The 25,025-nt window shown below is 39.4% G+C and overlaps 4 protein-coding genes across 5 annotated transcripts; all 4 read right to left on the reverse strand.

Moving 5' to 3' along the window:
* Positions 1-380: 380 nt before the first annotated feature.
* Sp212 (Serine-peptidase 212) lies at positions 381-2,364 on the reverse strand. Of its 2 annotated transcripts, none has more exons than XM_065865422.2 (4): positions 2,250-2,364; positions 1,835-1,988; positions 995-1,778; positions 381-839 (listed from the first exon to the last, which is right to left on the reverse strand). In XM_065865422.2, the coding sequence occupies exons 1-4, from the start codon at positions 2,346-2,348 to the stop codon at positions 431-433; spliced, it is 1,446 nt and encodes a 481-aa protein (XP_065721494.2). In that variant the 5' UTR covers positions 2,349-2,364; the 3' UTR covers positions 381-430. The 2 variants fall into 2 exon arrangements, with proteins under 2 accessions (XP_065721494.2, XP_016938544.4); XM_017083055.4 differs by having other exon boundaries at positions 2,056-2,335.
* A 667-nt stretch (positions 2,365-3,031) lies between these two features.
* LOC108016405 (chymotrypsin-like protease CTRL-1) lies at positions 3,032-5,084 on the reverse strand. Its single transcript, XM_017083054.4, has 3 exons — positions 4,821-5,084; positions 4,593-4,764; positions 3,032-4,175 (listed from the first exon to the last, which is right to left on the reverse strand). The coding sequence occupies exons 1-3, from the start codon at positions 5,025-5,027 to the stop codon at positions 3,175-3,177; spliced, it is 1,380 nt and encodes a 459-aa protein (XP_016938543.4). The 5' UTR covers positions 5,028-5,084; the 3' UTR covers positions 3,032-3,174.
* Positions 5,085-6,848: 1,764 nt separating this feature from the next.
* On the reverse strand, positions 6,849-7,960 carry LOC108016411 (uncharacterized). The gene has a single exon (XM_017083061.4). It carries the CDS (start codon positions 7,836-7,838, stop codon positions 6,945-6,947), a length of 894 nt encoding a protein of 297 aa, XP_016938550.4. The 5' UTR covers positions 7,839-7,960; the 3' UTR covers positions 6,849-6,944.
* Positions 7,961-18,892: 10,932 nt separating this feature from the next.
* LOC108016410 (uncharacterized) lies at positions 18,893-19,635 on the reverse strand. Its single transcript, XM_017083058.4, has 3 exons — positions 19,377-19,635; positions 19,153-19,321; positions 18,893-19,080 (listed from the first exon to the last, which is right to left on the reverse strand). The coding sequence occupies exons 1-3, from the start codon at positions 19,590-19,592 to the stop codon at positions 18,968-18,970; spliced, it is 498 nt and encodes a 165-aa protein (XP_016938547.3). The 5' UTR covers positions 19,593-19,635; the 3' UTR covers positions 18,893-18,967.
* Between the last annotated feature and the right edge of the window lie 5,390 nt (positions 19,636-25,025).

Consider the following 25,025-nt stretch of genomic DNA (forward strand, 5'->3'; position numbering starts at 1 on the left):
AATCCTTATAACTCAAGATCCTAAAAGTTTTAAAATATTTTCGTGTGTTTTTAATATGAAATATTATAGTAAAGTTTTTGTTATTTGAAATATTTCTAATATATTGATCACCTTTTAAGATAATTTATACTTTCAGTGTATCGATTAGCATTTAACAAAGCCACTGAATTATGAATCACTTCAAGTCTAAAGAACTACTCATCAAAATAAAAGGTAAACTTTTTAGTAATCCTTTTTTTGTTTTTTAGAAGCGAGTGACAACAAAGTATCTTAATATTTTTTTGGTTCACCTTTCATCCATCAATGCTAGCTAAATAATTGACATATGAAAGCTACAAACTCGTTTGTCCAAAAATTACCAGACAATGGAATACAAGTGCTTTGGTTTGAGGTTTCTTTAATCTAAGTGTGTACAAAGTAATCACGTAACTCAGCGGATATTATCGTTTATCCAATCGATATGCTTGGACAGATCGCAGTAGAGTACATACTGGTTCAGCTGGCACTTGTTGGAGGGTCCGCGCTCCCCGATGGAAACAATGCCCCGGAGCAGCCACCGATCGCCCTGCTTGACCATCAGTCCTCCGCCGGAGTCGCCCAGACAGGGACCAGATCCATCGCGGTTTCCCGCGCACAGACTGCGGTCCGTCACCATCATCGATCCCCGCCAGGTGCTGGCACAGACCGTGGGACTGGCGATCTTCGCCTCCACCACCCGGGGATACTGCGTCCGGGAGTCCGACTCATCCCGACCCCATCCCGCAATGAAACCAGAGGAGCTTGCCGTACTGCTCGCCTCCGCAGTCCACATGCAAATGGGCGCTATAATGTCGCTGAACCTACAAGAAACACAAAAATAAGTATCGGTTTGTAATGAACTTTAGCCCATTGGAAGCCACTACACTCAAGCAGGTACAGGAAAATAATTACTCTAAATAAAACCATATTTTAACAATTCAAGGATACGATTAAAGTGTTAAGCATATTTACTTACGTGACTGCCCGCTCAATCGTGATCAGGGCGATGTCCGCATCGGAATAGGATCGGGTACTGTACTCCGGATGCCAGAGCAATCGCCTCACATTTCGCATCTCGGCGCCCTCCTCTGCATAGTCATCCAGATCGTAGCGTCCGAGTCCTATGACCACGTTGTTCTCCGACATCTTGTGCACACAGTGGGCGGCAGTGATGACAATGCTGGCGGAGATCAGGGAGCCTCCGCACTTGAAGCTCAGGGAACGCGACACCTTGTGAAAGACGGCCGATAGCCAGGGATACTGACCACGAGGGTACTCCTCGCCCCGAACGATAAACGGAATCAAACTGCCCTCCCTGCCGCAAGTTATTAGTGATGAAGATGTTCGTGGATTGAAGTTTTGGGGTGGTGCAACCGGCGGAGGATTGGTGGCAATCGGCGGTGGATTGGTTGCAATTGGTGGAGGATTGGTGGCAATCGGCGGAGGATTGCTGGCAACCGGTGGTGGTAAAAGTGGCACAGATCTCGCAGGTGGATCCCAAAAAATCTCCGTTGGCGTGGGCGCTGGGCTGGCCAACTGAGGTCTCAAAGAAGGTCTTCTATCGGAGAATGTCCGCCAGGGTTGCCGAAAAGCCGGCTCAAAATCACCGCCATTAGTGGAGTAGAATACGGATTGCACATCCACATTGGTGCCACCTCTGGGAATGGGATTCGATACGATTGAAGGAAACGGCGACAGTGGTTCACTGCGGAAAATCACATAGAAGCGATTGAAGTAGGTCTCATTTTGCCCGCCAGCGTCTGAAATAACAGCCAATTAAATAAAAATATAATATAATACATGGAATGCAAATCACCTTCCCTCGCCGAGCACAACAGCTGACCGTTGAATAAGAGTTGGGTCAATTTGGGCGGATTCCATCTGAGGGAGACTCGGAACTTATAGGGTCCCCTTGCCCTTTTGATTGAATCATCATCTGGATACGGGTTCAGGTTACCCACGGCTGAGGCCTGCGGAGGGGACAAAGTGGTCAGGTCGGTTGTCATTCCAGAGCGAAGATCGCTGGCCATCTCATACATCATTATTACCCAACTGCCAGAATCGCACATTGATGCGACCCTGCGACAAAGTGGGCAGCGTAATCTCGCCCTGGAGACCCGTGAATGGATCGTTGACATATTGAAAGTATTCGGGGCAAGTGTTCTCCGGCAGAAACTGTCCCCCGGCCAAGGCGATTAGAGATACCAGTACGGCAAATTCCAGACCCATACCTTTTTGAGATCTGGGATTTTTTTGAGATCTCGGTTCCGCACGCGACAAGCAACGGTGGGCAAATAAAACAGACTGTGTTCGAGCAATTCCGCTCCCATCGGATCTCGACGGGTTGTTGAGTCACTCAGCGGTGTCTGGGAGTAAACTGGAAATTCCGCATCGTGCGGAGCCAATAAGGCACGGATTATAGATAAACATTAAGAAACAAATCTGCCGACGCGTTAATACTTTTTCAACTAAATAAAGTCATTATGTTATATATTACTAAAATATAACTGGTAAATTCGGCACTTCTTTTATATTAAATATATAATAAGAACTTTACGAATTTTTCTTTACATTTATCAAAATATAACAAAAATTTAAAGCGTCTGAAGAAAATCTCCTTGGTGTTTTAATAATTAAGTTTTGTAACTTCCTATTTTTCTATACTTTTCATAAACGTCCTATAGAAAAAAGGTAATTTATCAGGCAGAGCATCAGCAGGCCTAACTTAGAAGCTCATAAAATAGATACCCGCTCATCTTTGTTTTGAGTGAAAACCCCCACTCATAATAAACATGGGAGATTTTGTATAAACAATCTCGTCAACTTCTGTCTTTGTTTTCTCAGACACGATGTGATCTTAAACTCAACTCAATTTTGTACTTCGATTCCGTAGACAGTATCGTACCAAAATTTCCCTGCCAACTGGGAATCACAGTTCGAAATTCCAGTGCTTACCTCTTTTATTTTAAATATCATTATACTCTCTACTAATTGGTTTTTTGAAAACGGTGACTATGGTAATTAATAGACAGTATGATTTTTATTAGATTTTGTACAGAGTTGTTTTATTGTAATTTGTCTATCTTCACACACACACTTTTCACTTTTAACTCAGTTAGTTTCTTAAAATTTGAACACCGAATTGATCTTGTCACATCATATCACCATGTTTTGACGAACCCAGTCGATGTGCTTGGCAACATCGCAATAAATCACATACTTGCTAAGGTCGCATATATCTCCCTGGCGAGGCGATAAAGAGACGACGCCCCGAATGTACCATCGGTTATTTCGCAGGACCATCAGTGCAGATCCCGAGTCTCCGAAGCAGGGGCCATGAGATTCCGAATTCCCAGCACAGACGGTCCGTCGTGTGATGAAGTCCTCTGCCCGTTTCATCTCCTTGAGGCATTGATCCCTCGGCACCAGTCGTACACTCACAGTCTTCGGAAATCTCGTCTTTTGAGCACTTCGATCGTAGCCCCATCCAGCCACCGCTCCAGAATCTCCCTCATTCGGTGGTAAGCCCATATTGGAGCTCCACAGGCAGAGTGGCTGGATGTACTTGGTGTACTCCATCGCCGCGTTCAGCACCAGAAGGCCCACATCCGCATCCGGAACGGGACTGCCTTCGTAGGCGGAAGGAGTTATCACCCTGGACACACTGACCAACGAAGCTCCGTTCTCCGGATTCTCGTTGCGATCATGCCTGCCCAGATAGACCCAAAGTTGATTGGCTTCCTTGCCATAAATACAGTGGGCAGCCGTGATTACAGTCCTTTTGGAGATCACCGAGACCACGCATTTGTACGTTGCCGTGGAACTACCTTCGTAGAGGGCCGCCAGCCAAGGATACTGACCCCTGGTCACCAGATCGCCTCCGATTTGCAGGGGTGCAAAACCTTCCACGCCGCACTCCTCGAAGTCGGACTCAATCCTCGGTATATTTCGATTAAGGAATGGATTAGAGCTATGTTGGCTAGGGGGCGACAAATCGAGAAATCCCGACTGGAACACTACCCTATCCCTTGGCGCTGCTTTTGGAGTATTCTGGATAAATCTGGGCACTGCCGTTTCCCTCGGCGCTGCTATTTGAGTAATGGGCGTTGAGGTGGACATAGACTGCCGTCGGGTCATTGTGCTCGAAGGGGCATCGTCTAAAAAAAGTGAAAAAGGCGATTAGTTAGTGAAAACATTAAAAAAGGTTTAGAAAAGAAAAAATCTTAAATATATATGATAATAGGAGTTTTTCTTGAAAAGAAAGTGATTGGCAAATAGTTTTTTGAAGAACCAACTGTTTAAAAGTAATCAATATTATATCAAAGTAGTCTATATCTTAAGATATTTACACTAAAAATGTCATCTATTCAAAAAATGTATGTTTTTTAAACATATAGCGAATGTTATTGTCATCTTTTCTGTTTCACTCAAAAGCAAACTATTTGTTTGTAAATAAAAACTCATGATTTGATAGTATGAATGGAACTTCTGGAATGTCATCGTATTTTCAATCCAACTGACATTAATAATAATCTCCAGAGGCTCATAAAAAATCTAATATGACAATAACTCACATTCATCGTTTCGGCACAAAAGCTCATCATTGAATTCCGCCCGGATAAGTTTGGGCAGCTCGTCCCCGAAGTTTTGGAAGCGCACAAATACCTGGCCACGTTCTCCATTGCGTATCTTTTCGAAGGCGCTGTCCTTAGACGGATATGGCTGGAGAGATCCGACAGTTGCTGCCTGCAAATAAGGTTTACAACATAAGCTATTGAAAATACAACCCAACAAACACTCACCTGTCCTGTTCCGTGGGCATTGAAGACCACCTCCCATTCCAAACTATTGACTCCAGCGCGGGGGGCAGTGAAGACGCCAATATAGGCTCCATCGCTTTCCTTGTAGTAGGAGAAGTACTTCTCGCAGTTGTGTTGCGGAACTTGCAATGCCAATCCGAGATTCAGATTGAGACAAAGGCCAAGCAAGGTCAGCCACCAGATTATCATTGCGACGGGAACAACCAATGTGGAGTGGAGCTGAACGAGAACTGGGACCCAAATCACAATCCACAAGCGAATTGCAATGCATTACCCTCTCGATGGAAATGCGGATCTCTCATCAGATTACGGATCACCCCCATTGACGGATTGTGGGCTTTACCCAGCCATATTAAGTATTTAGTTGAGTACTAGCTCGGAATCGTACAACTACCAGTTATTACAGAACCTGATTCTGCTCAGAACCATTCATCAGGTGACCCGCTCTTGAGAGGAAAACCCCCCGGCATATTAAACATATGGGACTTATTAAACAAACCCAGCTTTCTTATAAGCATAGCTAGCCCAAGAAATCCTCTCTTTTTGCTTCTCTCTGTCCAACATCATCTCGTAATCTATCTCTTTTTTCCCGATCTTACTCAATTGCTAGAGCTACAAGAAGAATTATCAAAACATTAAGAGCCACCGTTATTGACTGCAACATCTGAAATTTAAATACAAAATGTAGACGTTAAAATGACAACATATAGTATATATTCCTAAGTGATATCACAATCATTTCAGAAGTATTAAAGAAACTCCAAGGTTTTGTATTAGATATTATACTTATAGTTACCAATCAGTGTGAATGACCTCCGCGTATTGACGAATCTGAAGTACCATTGTTTTGATAACATTTTGATAATATTTTCGAACCGATAAGAAAAACTTTTCTCTTTGGTATTTCATTCCGTAGACTCTTAACTTTACTCAGATCTGTGGCTGCCTCTCTTACGAAGCGGATTTGAGTCAGATTCGAACTTTGCATTTGCGAAGAAAGTTTCTTCAGAGCCTTTATCGGGCGAGGCATGGAGAACTTTTAATAATATAATGCAAGGTTGTTTATGTGAATGTCTATTGAAAATGATGTTTGTGGGGCGCCGTAAGTAGCGACAACGCATTTGGCCAAAAACTTTTCTCTACAAAACAAAAAGAAACAATGTGGATAGGGGAAGGGCTCCTAACTTCGCGACACCCGCAACTCAATTCTGGCTGCATTGTGGCCGCCGGCTCCCCAATTTCCCCAACTGCCTGGCGGCAACTTTTATAATCAGTTCCAAGTTTATTAAGCTTTGTAATAATTTGTTGAGATTTGGCGCGAAATGTTCGCTGCTTTTTCGATTTTTTTCTCTTGATTTTTTTTTGCCAGCATTTGTTGTGAATTTGTGTGGCGGGAGGGGGGTCTCAAACTTAGCGGAGGCACTTTGACATCGTATCGGAAGTAGGAGGGCTTCCGCCCGCTTGTCAATAATCCGCTGGTAAGTGGAAATGGAAGGTAACAGTGCGTCTGACTGCACTTCAAGGCACCGCCAATTGAGCGGCCTAATTGGAGCGGTCCCTGTTTGGGCGCCACTTCAACGTGATGGACTGGCCAGGCCGGGCAAATCAAGTCGAATCAAATTAGGCTTGATGAACGGGAACTCTTGAATAGCGGCCAAACTAGGTTAACATCACTAGCACGTCGAAGCTAAAAAAATTTGAGTGATTTTAGTCCCCTGGGGCAAACAAATTTGAGTGATTTTAGTTCCCTGAGGAACAAACTTGTATTCGGGGGTGACACAAAAATCTTTTACGTACTTTTCCCCCCAGTTTCGTCTGAATGGATTTCTGACAGCCCGAATTACTCTACATGAATAAGATTTTTTTAATTCAGACTTATCATAATAGATTCTATTTTCAATTACTAATACTCATTTTATTAACAATTTTTTTTAATTTATAACCAATATTACTTATTTTATGGATTTTTTTTTCAACTTATAATTTTTTTTTAACATTTAAATTTTTTTTTATAGTATTAACTTACTGTTCAAAGTTTAACTGTTTTTTTTTTAATTTTTAAGTTAGTTGGTTAGCTAGTGGCATCCAATAAATGAAGATCCCCTTCTAGGCCCTGCGGATTATTTTAAAGTTATCACAGGTGCAGATGCCGCGGAATCGGCTGAAGACGAAGACAAGTGGTTCACCGCAGGTCTTGAGAAGCTGCATTTTTTGGGCATACGTATAGCCAGTGCGAACAGAGCATTGGAGTTCATCATCCCAGGAGTTATCAGCCGATTCCTCCACCAGGAGCGTGTGGAAGACATTGAGCAGTTGCAGGGATCGATCCATGCGAGGTGTCCTAACCAAGGCTAGCAACTGGATATAGGGACGAAACTTGATCCAGCGCTGGCAGTCCTTGATGTCCACTTCGGGACCCAGATCGATAATCATTAGCTTGCAATCGAAGTCGTGAATGGCGTTCAATATGTCCAGTTCCATGGGTCCCTTGAAGCACTTCTGCAGTTCCTCCGTGAGGGTGAAACCCAGTTCGTGGCTAGGGGTCTGCATGGTCCAGGGATATTGGCGATTGGCAAAGTCGTAGGCCAGCTTTTGCCGGCGTTCTTGTTCCATTCTCAGGTGCACCACCTCCTTATCGATGGGGCGAATGGCCTGGGAACCGCGGCACAGGAAGTCACCCTCTGCGGGACCCCTTCGCTCCTCCACCTCTTTGTTCAAGGCCTTTTCCGCCTCCTCCTCATCAAACTCCTGCCGCCGGGCTCCTTCGCAGCATCGCAGCTCGTGGGGCGGCATGTAGAATGGATAGCCCACCTGGGCCAGATAGGTGTGCCACTCCAGTCGATTGAAGGGCTCCTTGGGCACGAAGTTCTCCTCCGCCTTGCTCTCAATGCGGCAGACATTCTCGTCCAGGATCAACGGCCATAAAACATCGAAGAAGGAACTGCCCAACGGTATGGCCCTATCGGAGGTGTTCTTGGAGGGCACTCGATGCTCACTCATTTTGGTATTGGCTACTTTGAATTTCTATTATTTTAATTTGGCCTGCCTGGCAAATGTGTGTAAATGGGAGTATTATTTTACCTTGCTAATAAATGCTCAGCAGAGTGACACAAATCAGCCAGGCTCTCTATTATTATACACCTGGAGAAATGTTTAAGTTTTCGTTCTTGTAAAAGTTCTATCAATACTTATGTTTGCATAATCATAACCAAGATACTTAACCTCTAAAATATAAATATGAAATCCATATTCATCCCTAACCATACGAAATTCATTATATTTTTGTACATTCCTTAGTTAATTTTTTAGGTTTTAAAAGAGGTTGTATCATTTAGCTTTCGAAATAACTTTTTATATACAAATCTGCGAAAATAGACAATAAAAGTATTGTATAACTAAGCTTATATTATAAACCTATTTGAAATGTATAAATATTTTATTGAAAACCTTAACTTAAACTTTTAAAGTGTAATTGCCCTCATTCCATTTTGTTTTCAGCAAATAAATCAGACCATGCCACGCCCCCTAATAACAAATTCCACCCCATTTTCTATAAACAAACTTGTTTGTTTGTTTGTACTTGTACCTCAATTTATGCGCACTCACAGGCAATAACGGTAAGCAAGTTTTCATCTGGAATCGAGAATCGGAAATCAGCAGCAACAATTTGCGTAAATTTTATGACATTCCAGGCCGTATATTTACGGTAGCCGAGGATCGCCATCGCCATCATTTTATGAGCTGAAACAGCGAGGTGAAATTCGGTTTTATGAAGGGATCCAACAAGATGGCCACGATTTTCATTATGCTCGTATTTCGTATATTAGTTTTAGGGGGCGGGGCAAATCCGGGGGGCGATGGCTGTGACAACAGCGACGAGTTTTCGGGCTCATTAGCTTTTACGGCTTTGATTTTATTGCCGGCGGCAGGGGGAAGCTTTAATTTCGAACACGAAATGTTGCCTATCGCAGGGCGCATCCGCATGTGAGCAATAAATTTTCATAAATCAATTGTGCGTGCCACATTGCACACAATCAGCAGACTCCCCTAAAAAAAATCAAACCGAGAAAAGGTTTGAATTTAGATTTATTTCCAAGCACCTAGAACAGAGTGACGAATGCTTATTTTACGCCTCGATGTTCAACAACTTATTGAAAATTTGATTTTAATCCAGGATTTTAATTTCAGCTGAAAGATTTATGGCATCTGGCTTGCCAGCTGCTGTCCAAAGTGAAATGTTAAGCTGCCTTGGCCAGAAAATGCGAACTTTAAGTGACCCCAAGTTTGCTTTTCTTTTATTTTTGCTTGTGTTTCGTCTATTAAAAAACGCGACTACTTTTTGCCGCTTTTGGGCCACAAAACAAGCTATACATATATATATATATATGCCCGTTGTATATAAAAATTTATGCGTATATTTATTGTATTTTATTGGGGCACTTAAGCGACAGACTGTAAGAGCATACCGCGAGAGCAAAAACCCAAAGAAAAAGCGGAGAAAGTCAGCGTGGTATAAAAATAAGTCAAGAAGAAAGCCAGGCTAAGGAAAAAACTGAAACAAGTAAGGACAACTGAGACGCTTATTGACATAAAAGCCAATCATTTTCAAATGGCTTTAAGCATTCGACAAATGGAGGAGCAGACCAGCAACATCAAACGGAAAAAAACAAACAAAACTCGACCGTAAAAGTAGAGTCGTATATTTTTTTGGCTATGCATTTGAGTTGGCACACCGCAGCATAAAAAAAAACGAAGCAAGAAACGCAAACTTCCAGTGGTTGCACTTTGAACCCGGTTTGCGGTTCGAGGTTTTCTACGTAAATAATCACTTTATGAATTTTTTCAAGAAAAAATAGCTCCGCGAAACTCTCTCAAGTAGAATACTTAAATATCGGTGAAACTTTAAGGACCATTTCGAAGTTTCCACTGCCAGACTATTGAATATCAATCAAATTATCACTGGAGCGAAATAAATTTGATTGATGTAGTGCTGTTCAGCCATCAATCATCAAGGATTTCGGTGCACTGCACTCTGCTCAGCTTGGTTTTTATGCAAGTTGATAAGTCACAGTAAAAAAAAGAGACACTGCTGATTTTTATTTTTAGTGATATTGACACAATGTCAAAGTGTTTGATTTGTAAAGCACAAAAAGGGATTTCACTTGCTTTCAGTAATTTTTCATTGACCTTACCTTAAAATACCGGCATTATAGGCATTGAAAAGCCATTACTATATGACAACTTAAATATTCAATTCTTATTATTTTAGGTCCAGAAAAAGACATAAGTTCGTGGGTTGCCGAGGCTAAAGTTGGACACGCATGAAGAAGGTCTTATTGAAATATTTCTGAACCCGCCTACATCCATATTATGTGAGTTGCGTGAAAGGCGGTCGACAGCTTATTTATCTCTGTTCAAGGCCGGGAATTCATAAGGAAAACAAAACCATCGGCAAAGTGGTGGCTCGAGGCACCTCAAAAGATTTCCTGGGTCTCGAAAAGCTGGACTGGCTTACAAATGAGCCTGCCCACCTTAAATAACAAAGCGGGAGCGGCACGCACCAATACACTGAGAAAATTAATTATAAATGTAAATGGGAATATTTTAATTTAGGAACAACATAAAATTATCAATCTACCACTTAATATGGCTAAAGTAAAGTAAAACAAAATGTTCAATCTTTTTAATAGCTGCTCAATATACAAAACAGAAATGGAAAATCAAAGTATCGACCTGTCAAAAATTAATAATAATAATAAATATAATTTTTTATCCCAGATAGCTTTATTTTATTACATAAATATAATACAAATTTCAAACAAATAATATATAAATGAAAATTTTAAAAAATGTTCGAGTACTGAAAATATATTAATAAAGTAATACAATTTAAAGGAAAATATTTTAAAAGTTTCTGAACCAAGTTACATTATTTTAAAATATATTAAAATACAAAGCTTTATTTATATAAAATAAAAATAATTATAATACAATTTATAGATGCTATAATAAGTGATACGATACTTTTTCCAGTGCTCCACCCTTAGCAATAAATGGGGGCAGTGATGAATTTCTGGCTGGGCTGCCATCAATTCCATTTAATTATTATGACACTAGAGGGCAGCGCAAACAGGCCGCAATAATAATGGAGGCCGACAAAGAGATTACCAACACCTTGGGAGCTGGAGAGCTGCGTACCAGGTTCGCCCGGAGTTCCCAGCTGCCGTAATCTATTCTAATGGCTAGTGTTGGGCCAGGCGATTTGCGAATCGGCGGAGGGAACATTTGTCATCCGCCATGTGGGCGCCTGGGCGTACGCGGCGAATGCGCAACGTGTTGGGGTAAAAGTTTGCTCCAACTTGGGCCAAGTTTCCCAGTCTCCCCAGCTCAACTCGAGCGGGAAAAGCGTTGGGAAAGCAGGACACCAGGACTAGGACAACATCGTTTTCACGCTTGCTCTGTCAAGTGAAACCAATTTGCGCATTTTGTCTGCATCGCATGGCATCCCATAGCATCGTCTTGTTCTCGTTCTTGTTCTTGTTCTGGGCTGCAGGCAGTCCTGGAGTGGCAGACGTTTCAAATTCCCTCGCCCTGCACTTGACATTCAATTTTCCCTTGGAGCCACAGCCGTCTAATGAATGCAATGGCAAATTCGGCCCCACTGCTGATTACGATTTCCGTTGGGGACCAGTCCAAACTCTCGGCGGGCAGGAGGATCCTCAAGATGCTGCAGCTGAGATGAAAACCGAACCTAATGGGCCTCGACCATCTGCATTTGACTAATAGGCTCACTTTGCGGACTCAGGTTAACCGATTTCCCTAAGTAGGTAGATGTCAAGTTGGGTGTTCCAGAAATACCTTGACAGTTGGCTTAATTTATGATAAAAGTGAATAAAATAACTTAAATGTTTTCTTTTATTTTATTTTTAATCAAAATGCAAACCCCAAGAAATAGTTTTGTATATTATCATAAAAGTACTAAATTAACACAGCTGCCAAAAAGTAGGCAACGTTTTTTATACGAATTTTTGTTAGAAATGACTGGACATGTTGCATTATTCATAAAATTCAACATAAAATTAATATGCTTAAAAATAAAGGATTTTCCCTTGAGGATAAATACTTGTCACATTTTTAATTGATGAAACATTTATTGAGTAAAATTTGTACTGAAGTATTACAGTCCCAAGAAAATATTTGTTTATTATCGCTAAAATACTATATTTATTCAGCTGCCAAAAAGTAGGCAATACTTTATATGAGCTGAAGGCATTCAAACAAATTCATACAAATTTTATTAAATACTTGCAATTATGACGTTGTCCATTCCCAATATTATGGAAAACTTTCAAGCAGCCTGAAAACAAGACCATCGAATTCCTGGCTGTTCGACCCCTGTTTGTAAAGGGGGAAACTAGAGATTCATATTTAAATAGAAATTCTCGCCTGGTCATAATTTAAAAACAAATTCCAGCTGCCTTCATTGTTTTGCGGTGACCCCTTGTAGCGCCCTCTCTTTCTCGCCGCCTCAGGCCGTCTCTTTCTGCGCCAGCGAGTGTGGGTGTATGAGTGTGTGTGTGTGTGTGTGGTCGTAAATCAATATTTAAACTGGGTATAGTATGCTCGTTTAGTCTTTGGCTATGGGTGCTGTGCTCTGGGAGCCTTCCAGCTAGAGTTTAAAAATAAAAAGCAACCCAAACTCATTCAACTCGTTCAACGACTCAATAAATGTTGCAAATGCGCTGTTCTCTGCGTATTTATTTATACGACAGCGGAACGTGGAGATGTGGGTAGATATTTCTGTAGCTGGAGATGGATTCTCCCAGGAGCTTCGCTTCGGTCGAGTGTCCAACGATTTTCGAATCTCCTCTGCAGTGGGGGCAACATGAAAACATTTCCAAACACTATTTATCTTTATTTGCCTCTCTTTCTGCCCATGTCTGCCCCCCTCTCTTTCCCACCTCCCATTTCCTGTTCCTGGGCAGTGATATTTGTTATTTGCTAAACGAAATGATATATACTGGCGTGTACATGGCTCTGGCCAAAGTTGTCATTAGTCATGCTTTGCTGCACACACAGGAACACGCACTCTTGAGCTGGCCAACGTTGCGTATACTCGATGCGCCACTGCCACTCCACAATCACTGCCACATCCCCATCCACATCCCCAGAATGCCCCATTCACAACTCAACTTATCGATTATGACATAACTTTCCACTGGTCTGAAACTTTATTCATAACGTTGCCCTAGCCCAGCACCTTCAATTTGCCCCCTGATGTTTCGTTTCATTTTGGTTTGCACAAAACTTAACGCACAATTTATGCAAAGTCTATTAAAATGCAAACGTTTCAGTTAATTATGGCGAATTTCAGTTTTCAAAGTCCTTAAGCAAAATTAGCAAGCAACTTTTCAAATATCGACAGCAACAATAACAACAAAGTTTGCGCTTTTCCCCGCTTTTCCCGCTTTCCCCTTTTTGCGACCACCCACTGTGCGGCAAGTTAACTGCGTTAAACGTTTTATTACCACCAGCGCAGCGCGGAAAACTCTCGGCCACTTTGGCGGAAAACCCAGGAAAACCTTCGCTGCGGTTGCCTTCAGCGCAAACTGCACTTGACGTCCCGCGAAATAGTTTCTGTTCAGTTTTAACGAATTTATTGGGAAAAAAAGTCACAGTGATTTCGATGCAGGATATAACTAGATATATCATTTTTCGTTATTTGCATGGAAATACAACTTATTTATTTTATATATTTTTAAACAAATAAAAAAAATTCGTACTTTATTTTAAAAATTATAATCATTACGGTCCCTTCATATAGGAAATGATCAAAATTAATACTGCTATCAAAAAATACTTCATATTATCTTTTCATTAAAAGTTATAGTCCCTACGGTTCTTAAATATATCTTAGGATTTATTTATTTGAATTAAAATTCAATTAACTAAAAACCAAATATTATATATAAGAATATTAATTATATCTGACGTTTCCATATTAATACATCGAATAATTCGTTCATTTACATTCTTTTTGGAAAGGATACAACATTTGAAGATATTAAGATGTTATTAAGAAGACATTTATATCTTATAGCTGTTTACATTTTTAAACAAAACTTCAGTGCACCATTTAAGGAGCCTCTGTGTGCTTGGCCATATCAACCTTACCCACGTAATATTGCTAATTGCAGAACCAATTGAATAATCCTTTGAATACACACTCCGATTCCCCGGGTAATCCCAAGAGGCTGCTTCACTGTGCGGCTCAACGGAGGCTTTTGGGCCCATCAATGTCGAATCGCAATTGACAGAAACACGAATATGCCGCCATTTTGGCCATATTTACGCACCTAATCAATATGGCCGGAGGGCGGAAACGGAACGGGCCAACTGTTTGCCCTTCATTTTGTTTGCCCAACTTGCTTGCAAAATGCCCCAAAGGCAATTGCTGCCATAAATAATTAGGCAACTTAATTGGGTCGGCTTTAATGTCATCGCATATTATACCCCCAAAAGACCCTTTGCTTAAGTCTCCGTCTTTAAGACTAAGTAAAGCTCAGTTAAAGTCGGGCAAGCCACGAAACCAAAAACATTTAACAAAAGGAAAATAACACCAGGAAAATCCAAGAAATATAGGCAGAATGCAGACTCGCCACTCAAAGCAAATGCAAATAAATCGGATTTCCTTTTCAACAACAACAGCAGAAAAGTGTGGAAATCCTAGGAGCGAAGGCAGCTCCTAAAAAGCAAGATAAAAACAAACAATGCTGGAAACTAACCAGAGGCGAAAGCCTGAACCAAAACCGTGACCAAATCGAAAAGGAGGACCCACAATTCAAACTCGCCCTCGAGCGAAGGCTTGATTTGTGTGCCTAATGCGGTCTGGAAAAATACAGCCTGAGAAATTTAATGGGTACCAATTTTTTTGGAGTTGGAGTTCAGTTCATGAGGTGATTTTCATAACGAGGTTATCTGCACTTTGTGAAGAACTCCTCAGCTTGATATTATATATAATAGACACTTATTTTAAACATTTATCTATTCGCATAGTTTGTTGATTGAAATAGGCACTTTAGTATTTGTTTCTGCCTTGGTAAATATCTGAAAATTATTAAAATACGAAATTTAAACTATTTTTTCCCAACAAAAATACTTGCTAAATATTAAAGAACTAAAACTACTTAAATGCTCTAAATCAAAATATAATAATTTTCAGTTTGAACAATGAGTATGCGCAAATATAATATTTCTTTAGCTGTCATGTAAATGTTAGGATTATGTAATATTATAATAACTATAATATAATTATGTAGTATTATAATAATCATTATGACATAATTTTAAGATATTATACTATACATAATACAATATAAGTTACCAAATTTGTAGTGTTTTAAAGTAATTAAGCAACATAAAAATGATGATAATGATAATCATAATGATAAGTTTAGGGTTTTTGACATTTCTTAGTTTAGGGATGGAAAACTTATTAAAATTTCTGTTGGTTATAAGAAGTACTGCCCATTTTCTCCAAGTGTGCCCAACAAGTGAAGGGGATCCTTTAGCTGTGGCTCGCTCTTCAGACCCAGACCCTGGGGTTGCCTTAACAGATTGAAACAATAAACTCAAATTGCCCCAGTGGACGAGGAAAGGAAAAGCGGGGGGTTCGAGCTGAGTTATCTGCTGTAAGTTGAGCCGATAACTTTATGCGCACAATTCCATTTGATTGATGAGATTTATGCTCGCTACGCCCACCGTACATGTATTTTGATTTTATTTTTATTTAGTCGTCTTATTTTATCTGCCCTTTGTTCCTGCTTTTTTCCCAACGAAATGCCTGTCAGTTGCTTATTTTATTTTATTTCCTGTCGGGCCTGCAAGTAAACAAAAACAACCAAACGAGACATAAAAACATTTAAAGCCGCTCAGCAGGCGCAACATGTTGGCAGACGAACCAAATTCCTTTTTATTCGAACAACTCCTTGTGACCCACTTCAGATACATTTTTCGACTCCATCATATGGCAAATAAGCCAAGTGGATTTATTGTCACAGAAATGTAATCCTTATACTCGTTTGTTTCATTTTTAATTGGCTTCTGGGGCAGAAGCACTGAGCGGCTTTCATTAGTGGGGATTGGTATTGGGTATGGCCATTAGCCTTGATAATGATTTCATCGGTTCAGTGCAATGCTCTCAAGGATTAAGACAGATTCTGGAAACGACAAGTACTTCGAGTGCGCAGAGGTATATTAAAAATCTGCACTGAAAAGCTTCATAACCATCCAAATATAGTTTTCAGGATAATTCGAGATACAAAATTTGTCATTAAAAATATTTATTTTGTTCTTATTTTGTAGGTAGTTTTTTTTCTACTTAAAAAAAATAAAAGTCGATTTACGTTTAATGGTTAGACAGGCTTGTCCTATGAGCTGTAAGTTTTTTACACCACAGTAAGGATATTTTTGTCATGCCAATACTTTTACAAAAGTAAAATAAATATGTATTTTGCTCTCATTTCATAGAATATATTTTTTTAAATTAATAATTTGCTTACTTATGTTCTTAAAACTTTAAAAATTTGGCGGTATTTTGGTCTATCTAGAGGAACCTGTTTTGTAATCGATAATCCACGATGGACCTTTTTTAAGTTTGTAATCAGTTGTAATCATATACCATCGTTATTATAATATTTTATAAGAATAATACTATTCAATAATGTTAATAAAAATATATATCAGATCAAGGTGTATCTTATATTTAAGTAACAAAGGGTTACAATAAAAGTATTTAAACAGATAAAATGTTGAGGGGTAGGGTATTTATCTTTTTAAGGACTATTCAGGCCCACTACACCTTTAATAGCTTACTGAAATGGTGGAACTCTGTTTTCCTGCTGCCACCGACAACCATAAATTCATGACATCTTCCGGATCTTCAGTTATTTGAGGCGACATCTTTGAGACTCCTTTCGTGTGCTCCATTTATTCCACTCCTCGTCTCCTTGAGTACTTTCTGGGTAAGCTGCTGCATCCGCTGCCGTTGTCATCGTCATTCAGGTCCAGGTTCAGGTCCAGTTCCAGCTCCAGATTCATTTCCAGCATTCCGAGATGCACTCGCATAAAGAGTCGACTCGGAAATTGCGAGTATCGTTGATTCATTTGATCGCTTTGCAAGGCAAATGGGCACACGGACTGCGAGTTCACCGGCACCGGACTCACGGCCATTAATATGCATGTTTATTGGGTGCAGGAAAGGAGCTGCAAAGGAGCTGTGAAGGAGGTGCAAGGCCCAAGGATCCATCGTAATCCCATCCCGTTGTTCCAAGTACAAGGGGCTTACTCTCTCAACGATGCCCTCCATCAGTTGCCTTCCCTCTCCAGTTGAGCAACCCGATTATTGGGGCCAGGCAAAATTAGCAAGGCTCTGGCAGCAACGAAAAAGTTCCACTACGGCCCATTTAACGTGCTGTCAAATATTCGCATGCAACGTCAAGAAAATACTCAAAAAGGATCCCGACGTGTTCCCATTTTAGTCAAGTTCTTAAAAGATTTTAAGGTGGATTCTTTTCTCTAATAACATGTGTTTGTTGAGCATTCAGTGATAAGTCAGAAACTTTTAGAAAAAATTTAACTTCTAAGGTGTTGTTATAATTAATTACTGACATAAAATAATTTTCATGATACATTTTGAAACCATTAATTACCTTTTGCATATGAGTACTTTTCATAGAGTCAGAGCTTGAAAAAAACCCAAGCAACAAAGCTTTTATTACTTTAAAAAACAGCTTTCTTTATCAACATAATATATTATTATCAACATCAGTGTTCCGTTGAATTCCACGAAATCGTGTTATTCCATGGATATAATGGAAATATTTTGATAATTGTTTTGGGGAGGTTCTGTAGTCATAGGTAAATTCCGGTATTGTGCGATTTTATATTGATCCATTGTGTATTTTACAGTCATTGTAGTAGAATAATTACCGTCTTTTGCGCAGATGAGAAAAATTATATTAACAAATAATTAGTTCAGAAAGCAATCTAGAAAAACCATAACTTTTTACTCACATCCTTTATTACTGCAAAGCTCCCATCCATTTAAGGTCAATAGTTTCAGTTTTGGCAGCTCGTTGTTGATATTCACAAAGTTTACAAATACCTGAGCCTGCTTGTTACTTAAAATGCTAGATGCAGAACCCTCTTCGTTGGGATACGGCATGATGGGGCTAACAAAGATCTAGAAAATATTTTCATATGTTTATTTAAACACAATTTGAACAAAAAACATTCTTACCCCACGATATCCTCTAATTACAAATGTCGCTTTCCAGTGAAAATTTAAATTTGAAATAAAGGGTGCAGTAAAAATACCCATATAATGCCCATCAAACGCTGCTGGGGCATATTGAAAGAAACCATCGCAATTATTTTCAGGAATAATTGGGTATTGAGCTGAGCTCAAAGAAACCCAAAATAAAGTCAGCCAAGCAAGTCGCATTTTTAGAACCGCTGTTGATTAGGTCGGATTAAGCACTGACAGCTAAATCATCCCAACATATTATTATCTGTCTAAGCAAGAATCTAAAAATGTATATTTTTGGGATTGGTAAATGCTGATAATAAGTACACAAACAATTTTTTTAGAGAGCAATACAGAAAAAAAAGAAAAATATTTTAGATTGATAACCAGCTACCGTTGCATTTTTAAATAAGAATAAATATATCAACATATTTAGCAGCATACACATAAAATGTAATAGGTAATATTTTTAAAGACTGATAATGGGATCCATTTCGAGACTTAAGCAATTACTTTTCATGATAAAACTTTATCAAATTCCCATTAAAAGTGTTCATATATTTTTTTTATTTTAACACCACATTTAAACTTCTTTATAAAATTAAAACTAATTCCTAGCTTAACCTAAGAATGTAAATGAAAGGTATTACACCAAATTTTACCATGGGTGATAGGGAGTTGAGTTTTACAGAACACACACAAATTAAACATATTGTTTGCTTATCAAAATATTAAACCAATTTTTAGATTTCTTTAATATGGTGAAGTATATTTGCAGTTGTGAGTAAAATTATAAGTGAATCAGTGGAAGGTAGGTAACCATTTACTCTATACTATAAAGCTGTGGATACACTTCTGTAGTGGGCACAATGGGTGTCCTTATTTTCGTTATGTACATATGATGCTTCACCGTGACTCTGGTCTTTCTTAATCTGTCTGCGAAAGATATAACAGTGATCCCAGATCAGAACTTAATGGATTCCGTAAAAGTACACCTTCTTTACTCACATGGTGCACTGTGGCACAGCTCCTGTCCGTTGAGATTCAAAGAGGTCAGCTTGGGCAGCTCATTGGTGATATTGATGAAGTGTACCCAAACCTGTGCCGGCTGTCCGTTCTTAATATTCACGGCCGCCTCTTCACTGCTGGGATAAGTGGTAAGAGGGCTTACAAACATCTGTGAAAATATAGGTATGGAAATTGTAGGATAACCGATCTGAATAGCCACTTACGTTGCGTCTTCCTTGCATTTCGAATGTCACCTGCCAGTTTAAATTTATATTTAAACTTCGTGATCGCGTTTCGGGCGCTGTGAAAACGCCAATATAGGTGCGGTTACCGTCATTCGAGGCGTATCTGAAGTGATTGTCGCAATAATGTTGGGGCACCAGTAAACCCAGAGCTGAGCTCAGCCAAAGAAACAGTAGGACCAGCACAGTGCTAGACATTTCCAGACCGATGATGATAAAGTCCGAGTAGAGACTGCTGGGAAAGCTTTGCGTTTAGTACATTCCACGAAATCCTTATCACTTAAAACAGATTAAAACAAGAATACTCTAGAAAAAAGTACATAACAAAAGTATATCTCATAAAATTTTTTTGGAAATCCCACAGAATTTCTGGTTTTATACCAGAAATTTTGTCTAAATGGGTTGCTCAAGTTAGTTTAGTTATTTACATTAGAAGTAGCTCTTGTTTAATATATAGAACAAGGAAGAACGCTATAGTCGAGTACCTCGACTATCAGATACCCGTTACTCAGCTAAATGGAGATATGCAAGCAGCAAAGCGAGATTAAAATGCGCCACCTACCGGCGGTATACAGATTTAAGCGTTATGGGCGTTAGAGTGGGCGTGGCCAATTTTTTTTTGGATCAATCGATAGGTATCGACGAGACCAATACATTTCAGTTACAATTTTTTATCTAGCATGAAAATTGTGGGCGTCACAGGTTTTTGCGGTTTGTGGGCGTTAAAGTGGGCGTGGCAAACTTTTTTTTGAGTCAATCGATAGGTAATGACGAGACGAATACATTTCAGTTAAAATTTTTTATCTAGCATAAAAATTGTGGGCGTCACAGGTTTTCGCGGTTTGTGGGCGTTAAAGTGGGCGTGGCAAACTTTTTTTTAGGTCAATCGACAGGTATTGATGAGAACATTACATTTCAGTTAAAATTTTTATTCTAGCATCAAAACTGTAGGAGCCACAGTTTTGGGCGGTTTGTGGGCGTTAGAGTGGGCGTGGCAGTCTACTGAAACAAACTTGCGCTGCGTAAGAAGCTCAGGAATCTGCACGCCAAATCTCAATAGCCTAGCTCTCATAGTTTCCGAGATCTCAGCGTTCATCCGGACAGACGGACAGACGGACAGACGGACATGGCTAGATCGACTCGGCTAGTGATCCTGATCAAGAATATATATACTTTATGGGGTCGGAAACGCTTCCTTCTGCCTGTTACATACTTTCCGACGAATCTAGTATACCCTTTTACTCTACGAGTAACGGGTATAAAAATCGCTATTTGTTCTAGTTTCTAAAATAAAATAAGGAATTATTTTCTTGGGTAGTTTAAATCGTTATATATATTTTTTTTTTAAACTCATTTTCATTGTAAAATTTTGGTAGAAAAAACATCTTCTATCGATTGGACGAATAAAAATCGCGAATTTAAAATTGAGAACATATAAATATATAGAAAAATCGCTATTTGCTTCTAGTTTCTAAAATAAAATAAGGAATTATTTTCTTGGTCAGCTAAAATCGTTATATATTTTTTTTATGAGCTCATTTTCATTGTAAAATTTTTATACAAAAAACATTTATCGATTTCACGAATAAAAATCGCGAATTTAAAATTGAGAACAGGGCCGATAGACACAAAAGCCCCTAGCCAGCCAAGCACAGGTATTTTCCGAAGGTGAATTTCATTTTCCAGCTCTCATCTGTTGTCTGTCGTCGCCTTTGTCTTCGTTGAAATTACATTTTTCATTTTTTCGCCCGGCCCTTTGTGTGCGGCTGTTGTTCATAAATCTTGCATTGTCATGCAAAAAGTGCAGCAAATTAATTTGTCCTACTTATCAAACTTCTTGCAAGATTTTCCTACCAAAATTCAAGACTTTATGTGTGTTGTTAAACTTTAAAATAAGCTTGCGGCTCTCTGGTCAATTTGAGTGGCCTCTTTCCAGGTCATAAAACCAAGCAAACGACTAGCCTCTGGAGTCCTGGCAAGGATAACGAGCCATGGTCATTGACTGCGATGCAAAATCCACTCGAAGCGCATTCGGTTGTTGACATCCCCAATATAAGTTATCAACATGAGACCCAAACACTTACGCCCACACACACACACAACCGACAGTACTAAGCCACTTTTAATGTTTAGACACAAACACAAGGACGAGACACAAACACGTCCTGGCAAACAACACACAGATATATATATATAGACATGCTGAGGGTTTTGGGCATGAAGTTAATAAAAGTTCTACGACATTTTGACCTGGAAAATATTGCAAAAATAAAATGGCTGCCGGGCTGTTGCTTCAGCAGCATTTTCCTTCGCCGCAGGTTTTCCAGCTGTGGTTTTCCAGCTGCGCCGACAGCAGCCAGAAAGTATGCTTTAAATAGTGGCATAGTAAAATATTTACTTTGGCGCAAAAAGGTTGCTGAAAACGTAAAATGGGGGGGGGGGGTTAAGGGGTTAAAGGGGGTGAAAATAAACTTTGCAGCCCGGCAAAATGAAAAGCGAAGGCCGAACGGGTCTAGAAAAAAATTCATTAAAAGGGATAACGACTCGCATAGTTACTTGGCACTAGGTTGTAGTTGGTTTCCAAGGATTAAGGACTCCGCATCGAGGATTTAGTAGTGCAATTTAATTACAAATGATGTCGAGTTACCCAAATCTATGCCCAGTCTGTGGAAACTACTTAGCAAGCTGTGTTGCCATTTGCCGCATAAATCTGCTCTAATTAAATGCCCAATACGCTCGATTTAATTTGCACATTTAATTGCTTTAATTGCTGAATTACAACAACTGTTTTTGCATTGCGGCCCTGGCAACGATTCATTAAACACTTTTGCGTTGGCCTAATGAATTAGTTAAGCGGCATTCGCACATTTGCCATCATTATTGCATTTATCGGATGAAAGCCATTGTGGTATTTGCATATTTGAAAGCTAAAGTGTTCTCGATAGATGCACCATCGGAAAATCCAATTAACCAACTTTGATGCATTATGTAAGCTGCTTTGGTATTGGGCAACTATCTTGGATTTAGGCTACCTGAGTTATTATTAAAAAATATGGGGATTTAAATTTACCTAATATGGTGTTACGACAACCATAAAAAAGAGCTTGACTATAGTTTACTGAATAACGGACTAAATGTGGCTAAACATGGCTATAAATGTCCTAAAAATTTGCCTAAATGAACATAAAATGGGTATAAGTTTATGTTAAGTGCTGTATAATATTAAAAAATTTTTCTAAGTGACAATACAAGAAGATGGATTTATTTTCCAAATTATTTATTTAATTTATTGGTTCCCACTGTAGGTGAAATGGGACATTAATCCCGACCTTGTAATCATTTATATTATTTTTCAGAATTCCCCAAAGATTTGCTTATCACTAAAGCAGGATGGAACTGATGCCATTTTTCTTATCGCTTATAACCCATTATTCATGCCTATAAGTAATGTGTTTATTTTTATGTCGATACATATAACCGAATATTTGCTTGTATTATAAATTTGAACGCTTCTTTTTGGGAAATTTTTATATAGTATAAGTGTTATATCTTGAATAGAATTTTTAATGATCTTGTTAGAGTATAAGTTCTGTTTTAAAACTACTTGATAGTAAATAATCAAAATTTAATAGTAAGTATACGTGCATGTGGTCTTTAAGAAAAGTTTCGAATCGGACTCCAAGAGGGACGGCCGGGGCAACCAAAAGCAAATCAATTTCGATGTCTTTGAGCTCCCCCATCGAAACAGCGAAACAGCGCTTAACTACAACGAGTGGCAACTTGGTTCGCGGCTAATTCATTTACAATATTGCGCATACGCCACGTGGCTGGCAGGCAAATTAAATTATGCATTGCCCGAGTGGAGAGTTGTGGCCGGCAGACGGCAAACGGCGGCAATCTCGACAAAGCAACTTTGTAATTAATCAAAGTGCAGCAGGGGGTACCATCCAGCATCCAGCATCCAACATCCATGGGAACAACAGCCACTTTGGGTCTGGTTCTGGTTCCGCGTTCGAGTTTAAGCAGCATTTAAAGTGAATCATTAACCTTATTACCTCACTTCTCCATCCCAGACTGCATAATTTCATTTTAAATGCAAACTTAACAACTTTTTACAAGTCAAGCATGTTAATGCGCTTGTTTATGCTGCCCTGTTCTGTTCTGCTCTGTGTTTTTTTCCTTATCCCTGTGCTGTCTTATTAACGTCAACTTAATTTACCTGCACTATAAATTTAATTTCACCCCGTTGGATATTAAATTATGGACGGCAGATTGAAGGGAAGGCGCCTCGGCAAAGGAAGGTTGGTTAAATATAATTTAAGTTGTCTTATAATGCGGCTGTGCAAACTATTAATTCGTTTTATGTAGGCTTTATTGAAATCACAGGCCAACACTTTGCCAGTCACCAAAGAATATCTAATAATATAGAATATATAATATTTCATATCGAAATTTAATGTAATATTTTTTTTAATATTATTTTTAATGTTAAGTTGGTGAGTAAAGGGTTATAGTAACCATAGGCAGGTATTGCAAATATTCTATGAGCTCTAACAATAGCTCCTCCAATGTCCTAGTTATGCAGGTTTTCGTTCCTAAATTGGCAAGCAAGGCATTTAGTTACCCCAAATATCGACATAATCGTTTCCAATACCATTCGAGTTGCAGACCAATTACCAGATTTTAGAGCAGACAATGCAGCAAGCCCTTCCCCTAATTGCTCAACGTGTCTGGTTGTCTGCCTGTCCGATATATATTTCATGTTTTAGCTGCCTGGGCCAATGGTAAAGTGTCTGCATCAACATGCACATCCGCATCAGCAGCACTATCCGCATCCGCATCCAGATCCACATCAGCATCTCCTCAACTTCAGCAACTGCACTGCAAATTGCAAGTTAACTGGGCCCAAAAGCCCGCACATTTTGGCGTCCTAATTGCCAAGCTGGGCCACATTGAGTGGGGTGTAGAGGGTTAAGCGGCGGTCTACGGCAGAATGGAGTTAAATTGTTGTTTACCTGCAGCTGATGGCGGCGGTAATGTCTGCAATTTACGTGCAATCAACAGAAATCAGTGGTGGAAAGGGTACAGGAATTTTTTACACTAGTAAGGGAACCATATCTACTTAAAATTCGAAATATAAATAACACATATAGGTATTACAAAATCTACTCTTACTTTATGCTCTTACTTAAACATGGAATCTAACTTATAAAAGACAAGAATTTCAAGTAAACTGCTGATAAATAAATGTAACAACTATTAAACAAAAATCTACATTTAAGAATGAAGTACACGATTTACAAAATGTATTATTTTATAATTCATTTAATTTAAATTTAATATATTTTACAATTGAGGTAAAATTCTAAGTAAATTTCTATGCAACAAATCTACAAAGCAGGTGCAACTCCTTGCGCTTTTCGCATCAGCCAAGCGGAAAAACAGATATTTAAAGAAAACCGCAAACTCTTGGCCAATGATTCTTGACTTCTGGGCTTGAGACTTGATTGATGCCGTGTGCGAACTTCGAGGGGAAATCGTAATTAAACTATTTCCACGAAGCGGATCTGGCTTTGGCTGGCGGGTAATCTAATCAGCTTTGTCTACTCCTCTGGGCCAGCCAGCCATGTA

Source organism: Drosophila suzukii, chromosome 3, assembly GCF_043229965.1.
Source record: "Drosophila suzukii chromosome 3, CBGP_Dsuzu_IsoJpt1.0, whole genome shotgun sequence".
NCBI classification, from domain to species: domain Eukaryota; kingdom Metazoa; phylum Arthropoda; class Insecta; order Diptera; family Drosophilidae; genus Drosophila; species Drosophila suzukii.